At 40.8% G+C, this 17,072-nt stretch overlaps 1 protein-coding gene across 1 annotated transcript in view; it reads right to left on the reverse strand.

Annotated features, from left to right (window-relative positions):
- KDR (kinase insert domain receptor) overlaps positions 1-16,632 on the reverse strand; it is a 37,600-nt gene extending 20,968 nt beyond the window's left edge. Inside the window, exons 1-15 of the mRNA XM_019526424.1 lie at positions 16,528-16,632; positions 14,246-14,324; positions 13,927-14,123; positions 12,019-12,143; positions 11,538-11,706; positions 10,458-10,597; positions 10,031-10,202; positions 8,397-8,508; positions 8,131-8,294; positions 6,897-7,053; positions 5,351-5,474; positions 4,596-4,704; positions 3,418-3,762; positions 2,430-2,576; positions 1,675-1,806 (exon numbers count right to left, since the gene is read on the reverse strand). Of these exons, the coding sequence (XP_019381969.1) occupies positions 1,675-1,806; positions 2,430-2,576; positions 3,418-3,762; positions 4,596-4,704; positions 5,351-5,474; positions 6,897-7,053; positions 8,131-8,294; positions 8,397-8,508; positions 10,031-10,202; positions 10,458-10,597; positions 11,538-11,706; positions 12,019-12,143; positions 13,927-14,123; positions 14,246-14,324; positions 16,528-16,594 (2,239 nt within the window). The 5' untranslated portion in view covers positions 16,595-16,632. The remainder of the gene's footprint in view (positions 1-1,674; positions 1,807-2,429; positions 2,577-3,417; positions 3,763-4,595; positions 4,705-5,350; positions 5,475-6,896; positions 7,054-8,130; positions 8,295-8,396; positions 8,509-10,030; positions 10,203-10,457; positions 10,598-11,537; positions 11,707-12,018; positions 12,144-13,926; positions 14,124-14,245; positions 14,325-16,527) is intronic.
- Between the last annotated feature and the right edge of the window lie 440 nt (positions 16,633-17,072).

The following is a 17,072-nucleotide window of genomic DNA, read 5'->3' on the forward strand; positions in this document are numbered from 1 at the left end:
TTAAGGCAATCAGCAATGCACATAAACGTATACTAATGTATAAGTATATGTTTAACACATACTGCCTTCATTAGGACTCAGGTATGTGGATAAAGGTAATCATATGCTGAAGGATTTTGTGCATTTGCTGCCTAAAGACTAGAATTCGAAATGAGTGAAAAATGTGGTGGCACTCTCAAAGTTTCCAGGTGGCAGAAGGAGCAGCAGCAGCCATGGGAGTCAGGGAGAAGTTGCCTGGCCTCATGCCAGTGGTGGTATTTGGATGCCAGAGCTTGCATGTACTTCTGAACACTACAGATTGACAGTTTACTGATAGAGCTTGGGGCTAGGGACAGACATTCAAAAAGCCTGAGCCTGAACTGATTTAATCTTGCAGGTTAGTTTAACCTGACTAGGCTGAATCAGTTTGTAACTGCACATACATCCCAGAAATGCAGGCACATTTCTGTTCCCCCTGCCTTCTGACCAGCCCACCAGGGAACTGATAACAGTCTTTATCACCCCTAACTCTGTGTTTATCACCCCATCAAGAAAACAACAGAGGGACATTACCAGCTACCTGTTGATTTTGCCTTTGTCCTGTCTGCCACAGCACGGACAGTAGCCAGCATGTGGTCTACTACCTAATGCTAAGATGTGTCTGTGTAAGGCAGAGGGGACAGGGCAATCCCTATTCAGCACGGAGTGGGCAGAGAAGCGGGGAGCAGGAGGAAGCCAGGCAGATGCCTGCAGTCTCTGCTGATCTCCAGCCAGGGAGCAAAGGCCAGCTCTGCTGTGGAGCAGGGAGCCCAGGCCAGAGAATGTGCTGGGATGCTGGGGGAATCCGGTTTGTCTTAAACCAACAAGGGGTCTGAGACAGACATTGCATAAACTGGTTTGACCCAAATCAGTTAAGTCTGGCACTACATTTAACCAGATTTATCTCAAACCGGTTTCAGCTATTTTCAAACTGGTTTATGTACACTGAACATCTGTTCTGTTACAAGTTTAAACCAGTTGCGGATCACTTAACCTGGTTTGTGTATAATGTCTGTCCCTAGCCTAAGTGTCTCCCAGTCTCTCTCTTTTCCTTCTGACATCTTTCACCTACACAGGACTGATGGGACAAACGAAAGTGCTTCCCCCAAAACACCATCATTTTTGTCACCAAGATGGGATAACACTCACAGCAGATTGTACTTGAACCTCCTTATGCTTTCTTTAATACCTCAACAACAGTGATATAATTTAAATGTCAATAATATTAAACAGTATCACTGAACACAGAGTGGAGATACAAATGAGGTATGTCATGGGCATGGATTCAGGCACATATCACTGCATTTGTGGATAATCAAGCTACATTATCAAGGTTCCCTCTGAAACCATAAAGGCTAGAGACTTCTTTAGCGTGTTTTAATAAAATCTGTGATTTTATATAAAGCAAAACATCACCCTCAACAGCTGATATTACCAGACTGCCAGGCTGGTATGACCTCCATCTAACCTGGGCCTAATTCCCTTAAATCTTTATTCATATATGAACGCCATTCATTTTTGCATAAGAAAATGTTCAGCAAGGCAGTAGTAGTATATTTAGCGAACCTCGATCTGGATATTATGCATAGGGTTCTTTTTCTTTTAGTAGTTATAATTTCATGCACAAATAGTTAACAGAAGCAAATCTATACTAACCTTCTACTGCAAAATAAGTTACTGCCGTCTTGCATCCAAGGACATTGCAGGCAAGGCAGGTGTAGAGACCTCCATCTTCTTTCCTTACTCGACGGATGGTTAGAGTTTTGTTCCCATCTTTCAGAACAATACCTGAAAAAAATTAATGGTTCTTAATTCTGCTTTATGCCTTGGATTCAGCCCATTGCTAAGAAATCAATAGTTATCCCTGTTCTATACTTTTGCATAAATAAGTATTCACACATTTTGTTATTTACTCAGCTCTAATTGAGTTCAGTGGCTAGTCAAAAAATAAATAAATAAATAAAAAGGACAAAAATGGTTATACCTGTCATTAAAAATAAAATTGGCAGACCAAATTTTAACAGAAATTTTGCTTTAAGTTCAAGCAATTATTTAATTTTTTTAAAAAAATCAGAGAAACTTTTAAAATTAACTTATTTTTAAAAATTAGAAATGAATCATTCTAGTAAACAAAAATTTAAATTTTTAATGTTTTTTTTTCTCCAAACAAACAATTTGGCCAAAATCAAAATTCATTTGCAAAACATTTCAATACAGCTTTACCAGCAATTTTCACTGGAAAAAAAACAAACAAACAAACAAACAAAGAAAGCTTCAGTTGAAAACTTTTACCCCACTCTGAATAAAATGTTTTGTTAGTGACACATTTGGCATCTAATTTGCACTTGAACACTACTGAAAGTTTTGTGAAAAAAAATACACAAGAGATTAACAAGGAAGCATTTCCTCACCAGAGTCTCCAACAAGGGAATCATTGTTTTTGAACCAAGTGATGTTCGGAGGAGGAATTCCATTCGCCGTGCAGGAGACTTCTATGGTTTCACCAATATTTGTTGTTTGATTCTCAAGATTCCCTACCAATGTGGGTGCCATAGGCTCTGATTGCATGAAAATAAAATGCAAACACAGATTTAAGAATACTTTTCTTGTATCACCAGGGAAGTCCCCTGTTTTAGATGTGATGATGCAAAGAGTCCCAGGTTGCTGAGGAGGAAGGAATTGGCTAAAGCTGCCTCCTCTCTCGTCTCCATATCCACTCCCACTACAAGAGGTGTAATAATGCTGGGTCAGGACAGCCTGTGAAAAAGGGCCTAAACACAAACATATATATAAGTACTTTCTTCAGTTCAGATCAATATCAGCCAGGATTGCAAGGCCCCACAACAAGGTTTTTCTTTTTGGGTCAAGTCAGTCAATTAGCACTCTGCATCTAAAAGCAAGCAATCACTTGTATTTTAGGGGGTCTAATCCTGGCCTATTTTTATTACAATTTGTTGCTGCAGTTTCAAACCAAAGTTCAGTCAAACAAAGCATCCTCATTATCATCACCACCAGCATAAGCATATATAGATGAAGGCTGGGCAAGCAGGGCACCACAGATTCAAGATTGGTGGCCACCACTACTGCTGTGACCTCCGGTCCAGCCATCTTCACTGCCCGGAGCATAAAAGCTACTTGTTATACCTCTGTATGCAGGTGCTTTGCAGTGAAAAAACACAAAGCTTTCAAGATGTTATTTTGTACAGCTATGTCTCTACATTAAACCTCATATTTGAATTGTTTGCATGACAATTACATTTTTCCCCCCAAGCCCTGTACACTAACCTTTAACTGAGTACAGTTTTAGATCAGTCAAATGTTAGACCTTCAGGCTCCCACAGGTTTATACTAGTATGCATTTTTAATAATGTACTGTGGTTTTCATAAATGGGTTCATACCTTGAACAGTAAGGTGCTTGACAAGACAGTGTCGTGTTTTGGTCTTTTTGTCCTGGGCTATGCAAACATAATCCCCTCTATCTTGAAGAGAAATGTTACGGAAGATGAGCTCTATGGTCACATTTTCACCATTGCTCTTTGAAACCGTGGTATTCAGCTTCAGGAGAGCATCCAGGTTCTTGCACACTGGCATTGGTAAGCCTCCAGCAGGAGTTCGTGAAGTATGAGTGCGGAGTTTGTACCAGGTTAAATTTTCAAAAGTGAATTTGTCTGCAGTGCACTGCAAGGACATATTATCCCTCTCTGTGAGCTGGTGTCTAGGTTGAAAATTGATTTCGAGACCTCCTGCAAATTAAAAATTTCTTATTAAAAATGCACCTGTTCTGTCAAGGAAGTCCTCTTCATTTAATATTAAACTGAAAAAGTCATTTTGAAAACTTTCATTCACTAATTTACTGGCTATGTTTCTACAGAGCCTTCCATCCTCTTCTCACAGATAAGAATGACTCATAAAGAATCAGTCCCATTATTCACTTTCCCCCCACAAATCATGAGCAATATTCCTATTGAATAGCCAAGAAAGGCCTATGTAGAATCCCTATGCAGCCTTGTATCAACTGTATCATATGAATGTGTGTCATATTTAATTATCTGGCTTTTTATGGCTCAATTAAAAAAACCTCACATTTAAATGCTTCTAAATCCACATGTAGGCATATAGAAGTTAGTTGATTTTCAAAGGTCCTGAAAAGCTAGAAGTCACCCAGTTTCAAAAATCTAGGCATTTTGTCATATAGTATTTTATTCTGACACATACGTGCAGGGACATGCACATGCACAGTACTTCGATCATTTCTAAATTCATAGCAATATATTTTCTCTCTTTTTTCATATACCTATAATTGTCTGATTGGCAAAAACCAGTTGCACGCATACAGCTCAATTCCAATTTATTTGACACTAGTTTCATGCCCTTCTAACACCATTGGATTTATCCAGTCACATACCACTACTACTTTAACTAGTCACAAACGAAATGTTGGTTTTTTAAAGGCTAAGTTTAATATTTAGTGGGAAATACATTAAAGTGGATCAGGCTATAATGTGGTGAAGTTACTGTCAATACTGAAGCAGAGAGTGTTAATTTACTATTTATGCAATCCACAAGTTATACTTACTGCTAACATGAAAGGAGATTACCCTTTCACCCACTCCAGCTTTGTTAGTAGCCATGCACCTGTACAAAGCTGACACATTTGCTGCTTGAATCACAAGAGTGCTTACAGTCTGCAAGAGAATAACCGAGAAATTTCATACAATATCAGTGCCAAAGTACACAAGGGAGATAGACCAGAAAACTTTTGGGTGCATTTCTCACATAATACAAATTAATGATGTTCTTGGTACCCAGTTCATATTGCGGTTTATGAAACATAGTATTGATGGCTACATTTTCACAAAACAAAAGAAACCAAAAGAAAGAATCAGATTCTTTTTTGGGTCCATTCTAAAATGTAGATTTCTGTTTATGTATTTGAGAGCACATCTATATGAGATGCTAGAAGCGCAGTAGACTAATTCTACTGCACATTAGCATGTCATGGCAACAGCCATGCTAATATGCAGTAGAATTAGTCTATTGTGCATTAGCATCACCTAAAAGACGCATGCCGGCGCTACTGTGCAGTAGCACCTGTAACAATGCATTAAGTTAGTACCTGTTACAGCTACTAATGCGCTGTAATTATGGCACATTAATGCACATGTAGACATGGCCTGAAAACAGAATTATACTAACATTAGCAGCATGTAACAACTCTACTTCTGCTTGTTAGACCTTTTCCTATTATGGTTCAATACAAATACATAAAACTCAGTATAAAACTCTCAGAAGCTGTCTATTCCTAATGAGCATGGACGTATATCAACTCACCTTCATTTTCCCAGCAATAGCAACAAACTGGTTTTTAACAATTTCAATCCGATTTCCACCCTTTCTGTCCAAGATGTCCTTCCATTTTTTACATGCATAAGGATTATTTCCCAAACCTGCTTGACTGACAGACAGACAGATGGACACAAGTATGGATAAAGAAAATCTCAGTGCTTCAAGGACCATTTTTGTTCAGTTTATATATTAAATACATAAGCAATTAAATTAAATTAAAAAAAAAAAATCAAGAGACAAAAGAAGAGGCATTGTATATAATGTGGGAGATAAAAGTTTGTTCCTGAAAACTTTTCTATTTAATTGCAACCTACAACCTTTCCAAGACCTTTGGTGCTTTATAAAAATAGAAATTCCCAGGCCTAGAGGTGAATTTCCTAATTAATCTACTCAGGTCAGCCCAATCAGGATATTTTGAGGGAAGGAACTATTCTGGGAACAGGCCTCCTTTCACAAATTGACAATTCAAGTTAATTTAGTTTCAAAGGAAGACAGAGAGACGCAAAAAAAATCACTGGCTCCTCAAAAGAATTTCTTCAAGACAGTTGCCCTTGTGTAGGAAATAACCAGGCACCAAAGGAAGAAGCTAGTGGAAGTTTTTTTAAAAACAACAACAGGAAAGCGGAATGCCTTTTATTTTTTTATTTTTTTTAAGGAAGTCTGGCCTTGTGCTAGGCCCAGATAAGGGAAGCTGCATGGATCTTGGTCAGGAGCTCTCTCTATCATTCCCTGACATCAATCAGTGCGCACTTCCTCTCAGCTACACTTTCACACAGATAAGAGGCAGCATCACACACAGCAGCTGACCAGTGTAAGAAAAGACACAAAGAACTGTAATTAGCATAATACAGCAATTTTCCTGTTTTGGTGTCATGTTTGGGACTTGCTGCTGCCCAGCAAAGTTTGACGGAAGGGCACCCGATGCTTCTGTTTGGAATCCAGCAACAAGCCAAGATGCTAGCCAAAAAGGCATCAAATACTATAAACAACTGATAGGTTCTCTCAGTGGGTGATCCTGGCCAGAAAATACCCACTACAGCAGCCTGCCAGCCTGAGTTTGGTGATCTTGGTATATCATATAACACACTTGTTTGATCAGATGTATGATTAATTTTAACTGTTTTGCAGCCCGAGAGAAATTTAAGACTACCTACCCTGCTATAATCAGTGGGAGCATTGGCATAGAGGGAAGTAAAAAAGAGACATATTCGGCTATATTTTCTGGAAGCAACTGTTACTCTGAGAAACTGGCAGTGCTCCACAAGGGAAGATACAGCCACTAGACAGGTACTGTGCATTAGGAACTGCCTCGCACAGGGGAATCACTAGGTTAATTTGTATTCATGACCCCTTTGCATTGCAGAAATGCCACCCAGGATTTCTGTTTCCTGGGTATCTGATTTTGAATGTTTTTATAGTTTTGTAAAGAGCTGAGCTGTTAAGACAATAGACCAACAGGCATTTTATAAACCTGTGAGGAGTTACAGAGCTGACAGTAAGTAGTTCAATTGGCAAGGTGTGTGGTACTTACTGAGGGCTGAAAGTGCACTCTTCCTCTAACTGCCAGTACCACCGAATACTGACCGGCGCTGGAATGGCATAGACTGTGCAAGTGAGCACTTGAGTACTGCCGTACTTGTAGGAATCAACAGGTGCCAGCAAAGCATTCTCCCCGATCTGAGGTGGAACTGAAGGACAAAAATCTGCATATTATTGACCATGAAGAAAGAGAGAAATTCTCTGCCTTCTGTCACCTCTTCTTACTGAGGAAGAATAGTTTGTTGTGAGAAGTGTATTGTATCTGTCACACGGACTCACTCACTTGAACTGTTGTATTTCTTTTAAGATTTCAACCTGCGTGCTGCTGGGTTTCTCCTGCAAGATGCTGAGTATTCTTGTTCCCCACTGACTTCACTGGGAAGCAAAAGTATCAAAGAGGAGGTATTCTGCCTTCAGCAGAAATTAGAAAGTCTCTGCAAGGTGCAGCACCAGGGTCTTGGGGACACACTGATTAGCAGTGGCAATGTGTAAGGGGTACAAGCCGGTGCACGTGCACTCCGAGATTGGCGGTGCACCCCCTGAGAGAAGCTCCATCAACACGGGCCACCAGCAGGAGCTCCCTGCTCGCTGCCGCCATGCCCTGACCTGTAGGCGATCACCATACCACCCCCCCAGCCTTTCCCACTATGCTGTAACCACGATCCTGCTGTATTTAGCCACACTGCCATTTTGAAGCCCTACTATTTTTTAAGCTCTCAGACTAACCAGGTTTCCTGAGGAGCAAAATGGAAGAGGGGCTTTGGGAGTGGAACAGAACAGAACAGAACTGACAGCCCGAGGGGGGCAGGAAGGATGGGTGAGGCAGACCAGGATGGCGGGGAAGAAGTCATGATGCAAAGTGGGAGACAGCACAGGGGACAGGAAAAGAATAAGACACAGGCCAAGAAATAATATACAAAAAAACTAAAAGAAATCCTTTCATGTAATAAGGAGAACCTGAACATGCCTTGGTTGTAGACTACAGAAAGAATATATAGTTTGTATTCCCCATCACTTAGGGTTTTTCAATTACTTCCCTTGGCTGCTGCTGCTTTTTTGTGGTAGTTTTAAATCTTTGTAATTCAGAAACGAAAGGCAGTTTAGGGCCGTAGAGATGTGGTTTATGCTAGCTATAGTTACCTGTGAATTTTAATTCAGAAAGGTTTAACATACAATATACCCTTATAAAAGAAACAGTAAAAAGACCACAGCCATATGCAACTTACCATTCACAGCCAAATGAAACGTGTGTTTCATTTGCTCCTTGTTAATGGGATTTGTGAGTACTACAGTATAATTCCCAACATCCTTTTCACTTGCCTCAGTAATTGTTAATGTATAACCAAGTTTAATCGTATGATTTGTGCTGATGGCTTTTCCATTTTTATACCTAAAGGAGAATATGTAGTATTTGAATGCTTTAGAGATTCACCTGGACATGCACATAAAAGCAAGATTCGTTTTTAAAAAGGTATCACCTTTAGACTCTTACCATTTTACTTCTGGTGGGGGATATCCTGTAAACTTCACAGGAATTTTGACTTGCTCACCTAATTTTGTCTCCACCATAGACTCCATTTTATCCAGACTGATGAAAGGTTTTTCTGAAATAAATTAAATTGATAGTAATGAAATAAAACATCATGCTCGTGCATCCTCCAGCCTGAAGCTGTCCATTCCCCATCTCAAATGTTCTACAACCATATGGAACGCGCTCCTAGCTACGCAGATCTTTGCAACTTTCCCAACCCATGTCTTCTCTGTTGCCCTTCCACAGCAGTCAGTGGTTCCTTGGCACTGGAAATAGTTGACTGCAATTAAGACAAGATTCAGCTCTCAGAGATCCGCAGCAAATCTCTGTTCTGGTGCTTAAGTCTAACTACTACTGATTAGTAGCAAAATAAGCAGTGTAAACAAAGTTGAAAGTTGATACGTGTATGTAAAGTTATATAATATCTCATTTAAAACCTCTCCAATGTTCCCATTTATGTAATCATACAAAAAGGTTGTAATTGATCTATTCCAGGGAACACCAGTATTCCAAACTTTATGTGATCAAGTTAAACAGTAGAGAAATCGTTGAAATTATCTATTTGAGTACTGCAATGAAAACAACTTTGAAAGGATTTACACTATTTTTTTTGCCACACAGAAAAAGAAAAATTGTATTCAGAACAACAGTGTAACTGGCTATGTAGCAAAAATCACACATAGATAAATTTAACATCTAATACAAATCTCTAGCACTAAAGGGGTCCATTACCTATCTTTGCAGAGGAACAGACTCAATTGCCTCAAAGAGCTTTTCCATCTCTAATCACTTTCGTCAGATAAATGAATTTGAATGTACAAAGTCAACAGGCTGAAATCTGTTTCACTTATGGCTTCAACTCAGCCTCCACGAGACTCAAAACTCTATGTCTATCCCAACGTTTCCACACTCATTAACATCTCACTCAGTAAAACTCTTGATTCAAAGGGGTGGGGAAGCTTTAAAAGCCACTGGAGTTTTGGCCAAGTGAGGACAGAGAAATGATCAGAGATTTTGGCCCAACGATAATTAAGGACTTAGCCAAAGTAATTTCTTCCAAGTCATTTCCTCATAATCAAAACTGAATCTGATTTCCAGAATGTAGAAGCCAAAGGCTGCATGTTGTCACCTCACTTATACTCAGCAATATCTTCCTCTGCAGATAGTCCCACTGGAAGCAGCATCTTGAATTCTATTCAGTGTAAGAGAGTGGCAAAATCTGACCTTCTCTACACAATTTCAATATTACAGGACTATTTAGGGAGAGATTTAATTAGATGATCATCAATTTGAGTTTATTTTATTATCAGTTTTTCAAGGTTACTTTACAGTTTTCAGTGATAATCACACATGAGAATCTAAAAGTTTAATCATTAAACAGAAAAAAAAATCTGGTGGTATACAAATACTATTACTGAAAAAATAAACTAGAAGCCATGGAAAAACTGCAGCAGCAACCTGAGAACAGACAGTTCACATTACACATATTTAGGTTTCTTTACAGTAAAGCTATTGACTTTACAACCTGTTCATTTTCCATCCCAGTAATCCCTACCCAAAAATTTTTTGTGGAATTAAGCCTGAAAATTTCATACCATGGACAATGACATAAGTTCCATTTTTCTTTGTCATACGGCCACTGGATGCCAGGCAAGTGTACTGGCCTCGATCACTTAAGGTCACGTGCTCAATTGTAAGAGTGCTTACAAACTTCTTCAGTTCATTCCCTGCTGGTGTTTTTAAATCCCTGATTGTGACATGTTTACCCTATAACAGATAAAAGTTACTGAAATGCAGTTCATTCCAACTTTTCCTCTCATTCATGCAACAGGCTGATTCCTCACTTTCATGTTAATATTTACAGCAGTAACAACATTCTAGATGGTCAACTTAAAATGTCATTGTCATGCAAGTATTTCTGAAAGCTAAAACAAGGAGGGAAGCATCCCTCTTAATTATTCCAGATTAATAAATAGGTTGCCTCTAAGAAAGGGAGCAACCTTTTTTAAAAAATTGTTTTACCTGGCCAGAAGGACAGTCCCATTTGAAGTCAATTCCCACATTCAGTTCTGTCCTTACAGTACAGTTTAGAACTAGTTTCTGCCCTGCTACCAGCTCTACTTGACGATGAGGGTTCATAGTCAGGTCATAAATTTTGTATCCTGCAGGAAGCAAATGAAACAAAATATGAAAGAAAAAAGAGTACGTTAAAGGACTTAAGGAAGATACCTCTCCAATAACATGTATGCTCCCTCTTAGGAATTCCAGCCACTGGGCAGAAATCTTAAAACCCTGAGTTCAGTGTGGAGATGGGCATATAGCCAAATGAAAGGAGTGGCGATCATGTAGGCTCTGTTTGCCAGGATGGCCCTAAATTATACAGACACACAAGGTAGATCTGTTGTCATATGCAAAGCCTGAATTTAAGACATGCAGGCTAAGTGGACTCCTAGATCATTATTAACCAAAAAGCTACTTAATGGTCTCACATTGTCAGATAAAAGAGCAAAAGATGACAGTCTATCTGAGCTGGAATAAGCAAGAGAAAGAAGCCAACAGATTTCCATACACCCCCTCCAAGGTGTTTGGATCTGAGCATCTTCAGTCACTCAGTTTCTTAGAAACTGGACCAGGGTCGCGGCACTAATGTGACAGGAGGTAAAACAACCAGTTTTTTATTTTCAGTGCCACGCTCCCTTGATTTCCACAGCCGCCTAATTGCAAGTAAAGACCCATTTTCTCAAACTGCTGGTGATATTATGAAAGCGTATTCTCAAGTTCCCTTCAGTTCTGATTTGGTTTCCAGTAAGTCCACGTGCATTTAAGAGTGAGAGGATGTGTTTACAAAAAACAAATCCCTACATGCTTGAAAAAAGTAGAATCAGTATAGAGGTGGTAAGCATAGATGGCTGTGGCAGACTTTCCCTTTAAATACAGCACTTTTGGGATGTGAAAGGAGTCATATACATTAAACCACACATTTTGTATTACCTGTTACTATTCCTAATCTACAATCCAAACGGATTTAATGGATCAATGTGTCGCATAAAGTAATATAACACTGGATAAAACAATGGCCATGCAGAATAATCTTCAGCTTACCTACAACCACAACTATGTACATCACAGACTGATAGCTTTCATCATCTATTTTAGCTTCACAGAAGACCATGCCTGCATAGCTGATCAGGTTACTGGGAATAGTGAAGCCTTTTTTATTATCCCATGAAATCAATTTACCATCAGGAATGAATATCTTTTCTGGATACCTCTGTTAAAAATATCATTAAAACATCCAGTCAAAACCCAAAATTAAACAAATCCAAAATGTCACATCTAAATTTGTTACAATATTGTGGGCCCAGGCTTAACATCCTGGCTCAAAGTTCTCATTACAGTCAGTAGATTTTTACTTGAGAAATGCAAATTGAATTATGAGTACAGTTAAAACATTATTATTTTATTAATAGATTTCATAATTCCCAAAGAATTTTTAAGAGGTCTATTTCAATCTGTTGTACTTATGTCAAGTTGGCATTAGCTAACTCTAAATACAAGTAATGAAATAGTATTTTTTTCCTACCGCATAAAGTGATACATTGAGGTTTGATACAGTTCCAAGACATGGTATCACCACTGTTTTGTTCCTTGTGATGTATATAACACCAAGCTGATCAGTCACTGAAGTCACAAATGGAGATCTGTAATCTAGAAGAAGATTTTATTTGTAAATACCCACCACATTTTTGGAGTTGAGCCATGCTATTTTGAACTCATTTCCCCCCACCATTTTTCTTTCCATTGTTTCTCTCTTTTTAAAATATATATTCAATTTTATCCTTTTCTATTTGACTAATATTTGTACTTTTCTGGTATGCTTATTTGAATATTTCCTTTTTTTGCAAAACTAAGAACGCACCAATGGCAAAACATTACAATTCTAGAAACAACACCCCTAGCTCTACAGTCTTTACTCAGGCAAAACTCCAAGTCAACACAGGTTTGCCCGAGTTAGAACTACAAGAACATGGTCTGATATAAAAGTTACAGCAGCTAAGGGCTGTATAATCTCCAACTGATGGCTATTCTTTTTCCTTTTTTAAAAAAATGTGTGCACGTGTGTGTACGCGCACCTTTGGACCACTAGTCCATACACATTTCAAAGCTCTGTGTAGTTCAGTAAAAAAACAAACAACTGTGCAAACCAACTGTGCAGAAATAATAGGTACTCAGCAAAAATAGGTAGATGCTTACTCTCCAGTGGGTATGTAATGAGGTTACTGAAGGCATTGCAAGTAAGCCTGAGTTTGAAAACTTAGCCCTTCTAAGTCTAGAGGTGTTTCCCTGTAAGAGTCTAAATGCAAGACAGATCAAATTCCACCCTTGATTTCAACACAATCCTATTACATGGTATCTATCTGCACAATGTGCACATAACCTGTATTTCTCTTATTCATGAAACTCCTATTGAAGACAACATCAGTTCTTCATATAAAAACAAATGCAGAAACAGACCTAGCTGAAAAACGTTGGATAGGGTCTCGAGGACTGTATTAGCTTAATTTCCATAATTACAGATTTTATTCAACAATTATGGGGACCAGGACTTCTCCATTGACAGTAACTGGCATACGAGTATGTCACTGTCATGCACAAATATTTGCATCTAGAATATTAACTGCACAAGGCTGAAGATGATCCCTTGTACCACACCTGAAGAACATCTCTAAAATCTGCCACTGAGAAGAGCAGCAGTGATCAAAGATCTCACAATTTACTACTACAAAACATTTCTACTATCACAACTAAAATACATGCTCTGCTGCTGCACTGTTCTGCTTGTTGCTCCACCCACATCTATTAATATGCCGGTAAATGCATCTGTATGAACTGCACAGAACTAAGAGAGATGACATAAAACAAATGGATATGAACTTTCACACAAAACCCCAACAGAGCAGAAATGTGATTAACCTTTTGCTTCAATTTTTTCCCAGTACGCTCCTGCATTTTCTGATTGAGAATGGAAAAGGGAGGACTAAAAAGCCATAAGATCTTATTCCTGCAGAACATGTAGCTCAACCAAATCTAGGAGTTGCTACAAAAATCTCACAAGAAAAGTCTGATCGCCACCCATTCCTTCACTGCTGTGATGAGACTTCCCTCCCCGTTTGTTGTAACCACTGACAATATGCGCATGTTAAGTAAATACACAAACAAAATGAATGTATGATTTGTCCATTAAAAATGGATACATATTTGTGTTTTTATTTTTCTTGAAACCTTAGAAGAAAGTGGAGAGACTACTATTTTCTTTTAAAGCTGGAAGTCTTAACATGCTATTTTTTACGCACATCTGTCAAATATGTTTCCTTACTGTGATCAAAGCAGTGAATATTAAATCAACGCAAAGCTGCCTGAAAAGCGAGACACCTCTCTTCCAAATTTCTTTTTTATCTTACCAATAGGTAGAAATCTTTTAACCACTTACCTTGAACATAGACATAAATGCTTGTGCTTGCCTGGTTGTCTTTGTAAAGGCACTTGTATGCCCCAGTGTCATTACTTATTACTTTTGTCAGAGTAAGCATCTTACAATAGAGGCTGTCATTGCAGTTTGTCACGGTGACACGTTTCTCAGAACTGCTCTGATTGTTAGGCCAAAACCATTCCACAGTTCTTTGACCACTAGGAAAACAAATTATGGAGAAGTATAAGGACAAGACTGGCTATGGAGTTACGCCATATCAGTAAAATTCAGTCCCATAGTCCTTAAATAGCCCCTTTTAACACAATGAAAAACAGCTTACCTGCAAGTAATTTTTAATGTATCATTTGCAGTTACTGTAAGGATATCTTTTTGGATGCTAAGGGTTGGCTGATCCAGGCCTACAGAAACATCAATAAACGAATGAGCCAAAAGCCAGTGAGACTCAATAAGAAAAAGCACAGGATAAAAGTGTACATACAGGCTATTTTAAGTGAACACCTTTACATAACGTGTTAACCTGTAATGGGCAAATAATCACTTTTCACATATCCCAGTAAGTTCAAGATCTGTCATAACAGGAAGAATAGGCAGATGGTCATGAGCTAGCAGAATAGCACTACAATTCATAAAGCTAGGGTGGAGTTCCTGTTTTCTTGCATTGCCAACTTCAAGGTCTAACAAGAGGATATGGGACATTGAAAAAAAGTGAACCTTCATCTGATGATCTCACTCCCTTGGGAAAAAGCCTACCAACTTTACTTACAATAAACTGAACATATACATTAGCCATGGCTGCCGATTAATAAATACTAATAGGAATCATTTTGTGCAATGATGGTCCTTCTTTGAGCAGGGGGTTGGACTATATGACCATCTGAGGTCCTTTCCGACCCTAATTTTCTATGGTTCTATGAATGCATCATAAGCACAAGGTCATATGAGCTATTGTTGTTTTCCTTGCTCACTTTTTCCCCTGTCGCGGGAAAAATTATTCCTATTTTATTTGTGCGAGTTGTTCCATTGTGTCCATTGCGTTTAGTGGGAATCCTTGTGTCACCGGGGTTGCAAAATCAGTTCCACTTCAGTCTTAGATAACTGTCTGGTGAGGCAGTTTGCGTAATATTGTAAATAGCACAGAAAGAGACCTTTCTAGCACTGATTCCAATAATTCCCAATAGGAGGGAGTCTCTCTTGGTATGGGATGTCTAAAGAGGAAATAAGTCTAGCGAGACAGAGCTCAGATGAGTGGCAACTTGATTATTATTAGTGACAATACGATAAGCTTATGTCTGTAATGTACAATATTTTCCCAGAATTTCTATTATAATCTGATCAAACTCTACCTTCTCTATTGCCAGTTTCACATATTTGCACTTTCTTCTAGAAAACCATCACTACTAGAGATACAAGCTGGCTTGCTTTCTCTTGTATAGTATCATGCAGCTATTTTTCCTCATAATAAGCATCAGAACTAATGTTACACCTATCCCATTTTCCAGGTAATCGCAAACAAACCAGCCCAGGCCAAACCCTGCCCTCAGGTGCACATCTGCAGTCCCCAGTGGCTTCAAGGAGAGCTGTTATATAAATAAATAGCAGAGCATCAAACCTCTGGAAGGGGTGTATTTGAGGATGGGAGGGAAAGGGGTTACTGGGGGCTTCTTTTTCACCACAGAGAACATATAGCAACAGCAGACTCTCCCTATGCCTGAAGAAGGGTGTTGGAGCCTGAAAGCTTGCAAAGAACAATTTTTCCAACTATTTAGTTGGTCTAATAAAAGATACCACATTTACCCAAAGAACCTGTTCTGCCAAGGGGATACTAAGACACTTCTCTGTCAATATTTACTAGCTGAATTGAGCTAGTGATGCTGATCTATAGCCAAACTACAACCAACCACTCCCTAGATGATCTTTGGTGTTAGGCTACTGAACGCAGCATTTGCGCCTCAAGGGAGAAAAGACTGCTGAAACAGGCACGATCACATACGTAGCCATTTAGAAACCCCACCGTGGTGGTAAAGGTTGAAGAACAACTCAAGTAATCGTGCATGTATTGGCCTTAGACCAATGTGTGCGCCCTTTGTAATGTCTGTCTACCCAAAACATTCAAGCAGGTGCGGTGCGTTTGTCCCATCCATCGGCACACAGCCGGCCGCTCCGGTGCGGAGCTCCTTGCCACCGGGCGCGGGGGACGCGGACAGGTCCGCCGGGGCCGCAAAGGGATGGGACACATTGCGGGAGCGACGGGGCATCGGGCGCGACTGAGCGTGGGAGTGAGGGGCACAGCCTCGGAGCCACAGCTTCGAGAAGGGCCGGAGGCTGCAAGTGAGAAAGGAGCGCGGGGAAAGCCCTGCTGCCCCTCTCTGCGGCACAGGGTCTGACCCAGCCCTTCGGAAACTTTGCTCCAGCCGGGGACCCACCGTGCTGCTCCTGGGGCTGCGGGGACTGCTCTGGACACTGAGGGGCTGCGCTCGCCACCCAGGGGAGGCTACGCCCAGCTCTGCCCTGCCCCATGCATCACCCTTCCTCACCCACGCCTCGGGGCAGGGCCGAGCGCTGCCGCTCGGCTCCTGCCCCTGCCCCTGCCCCTGCCCCTACCTGGAGCCAGGCGGGAGCCCACGCCGAGCCACAACGCCAGCACCAGCGCCAGCCTGGGCTGCATCATCCGCCGCTGCCGCCGCAATCCGGGGCCGCCGCGCAGCACCCGCCCGCGCACCTGTGAGGCCACCACTGCCTGCGCGCTGCCCGCAGCGCCGCTATTTTATATAGGGGCGGGGCCTAGTTTGCCGTGGCCCCGCCCCCTGAGTCGGGCCCCGCCCCCTCGCTGGGCGCCCGGGGGTGCTGAGCCCCCGCAGCCCTTCTCCTGCCCGGAGATCTGCCTCAGCCCCTGGCCGCAGCGGTGAAGAGGGAATCACTGGTGATTTGGCCCGATCAGGCTGGCGCAGGGCAGGGCAGTGCCCTTGCAGGTTGGGCAGGGCAGTGATTCTCGACCAGGGGTGACCTGAGCTCCTTGCAGGGGTGCCACAGGGTGCCAGGCAGCGTTGGGTGTGCAAGCAGGATTGACGTGAAAACTGCAAACAGTGGTAGCGCCATTCTGGCCCGTGGGTGCCTTCCGGGGGTCTTGGCAGCAGAACTGCTCTCTC

The sequence above is a fragment of the Gavialis gangeticus genome, unplaced genomic scaffold, assembly GCF_001723915.1.
Source record: "Gavialis gangeticus isolate Ggan-Ray unplaced genomic scaffold, GavGan_comp1, whole genome shotgun sequence".
In the NCBI taxonomy this organism is placed as follows: Eukaryota; Metazoa; Chordata; order Crocodylia; family Gavialidae; genus Gavialis; species Gavialis gangeticus.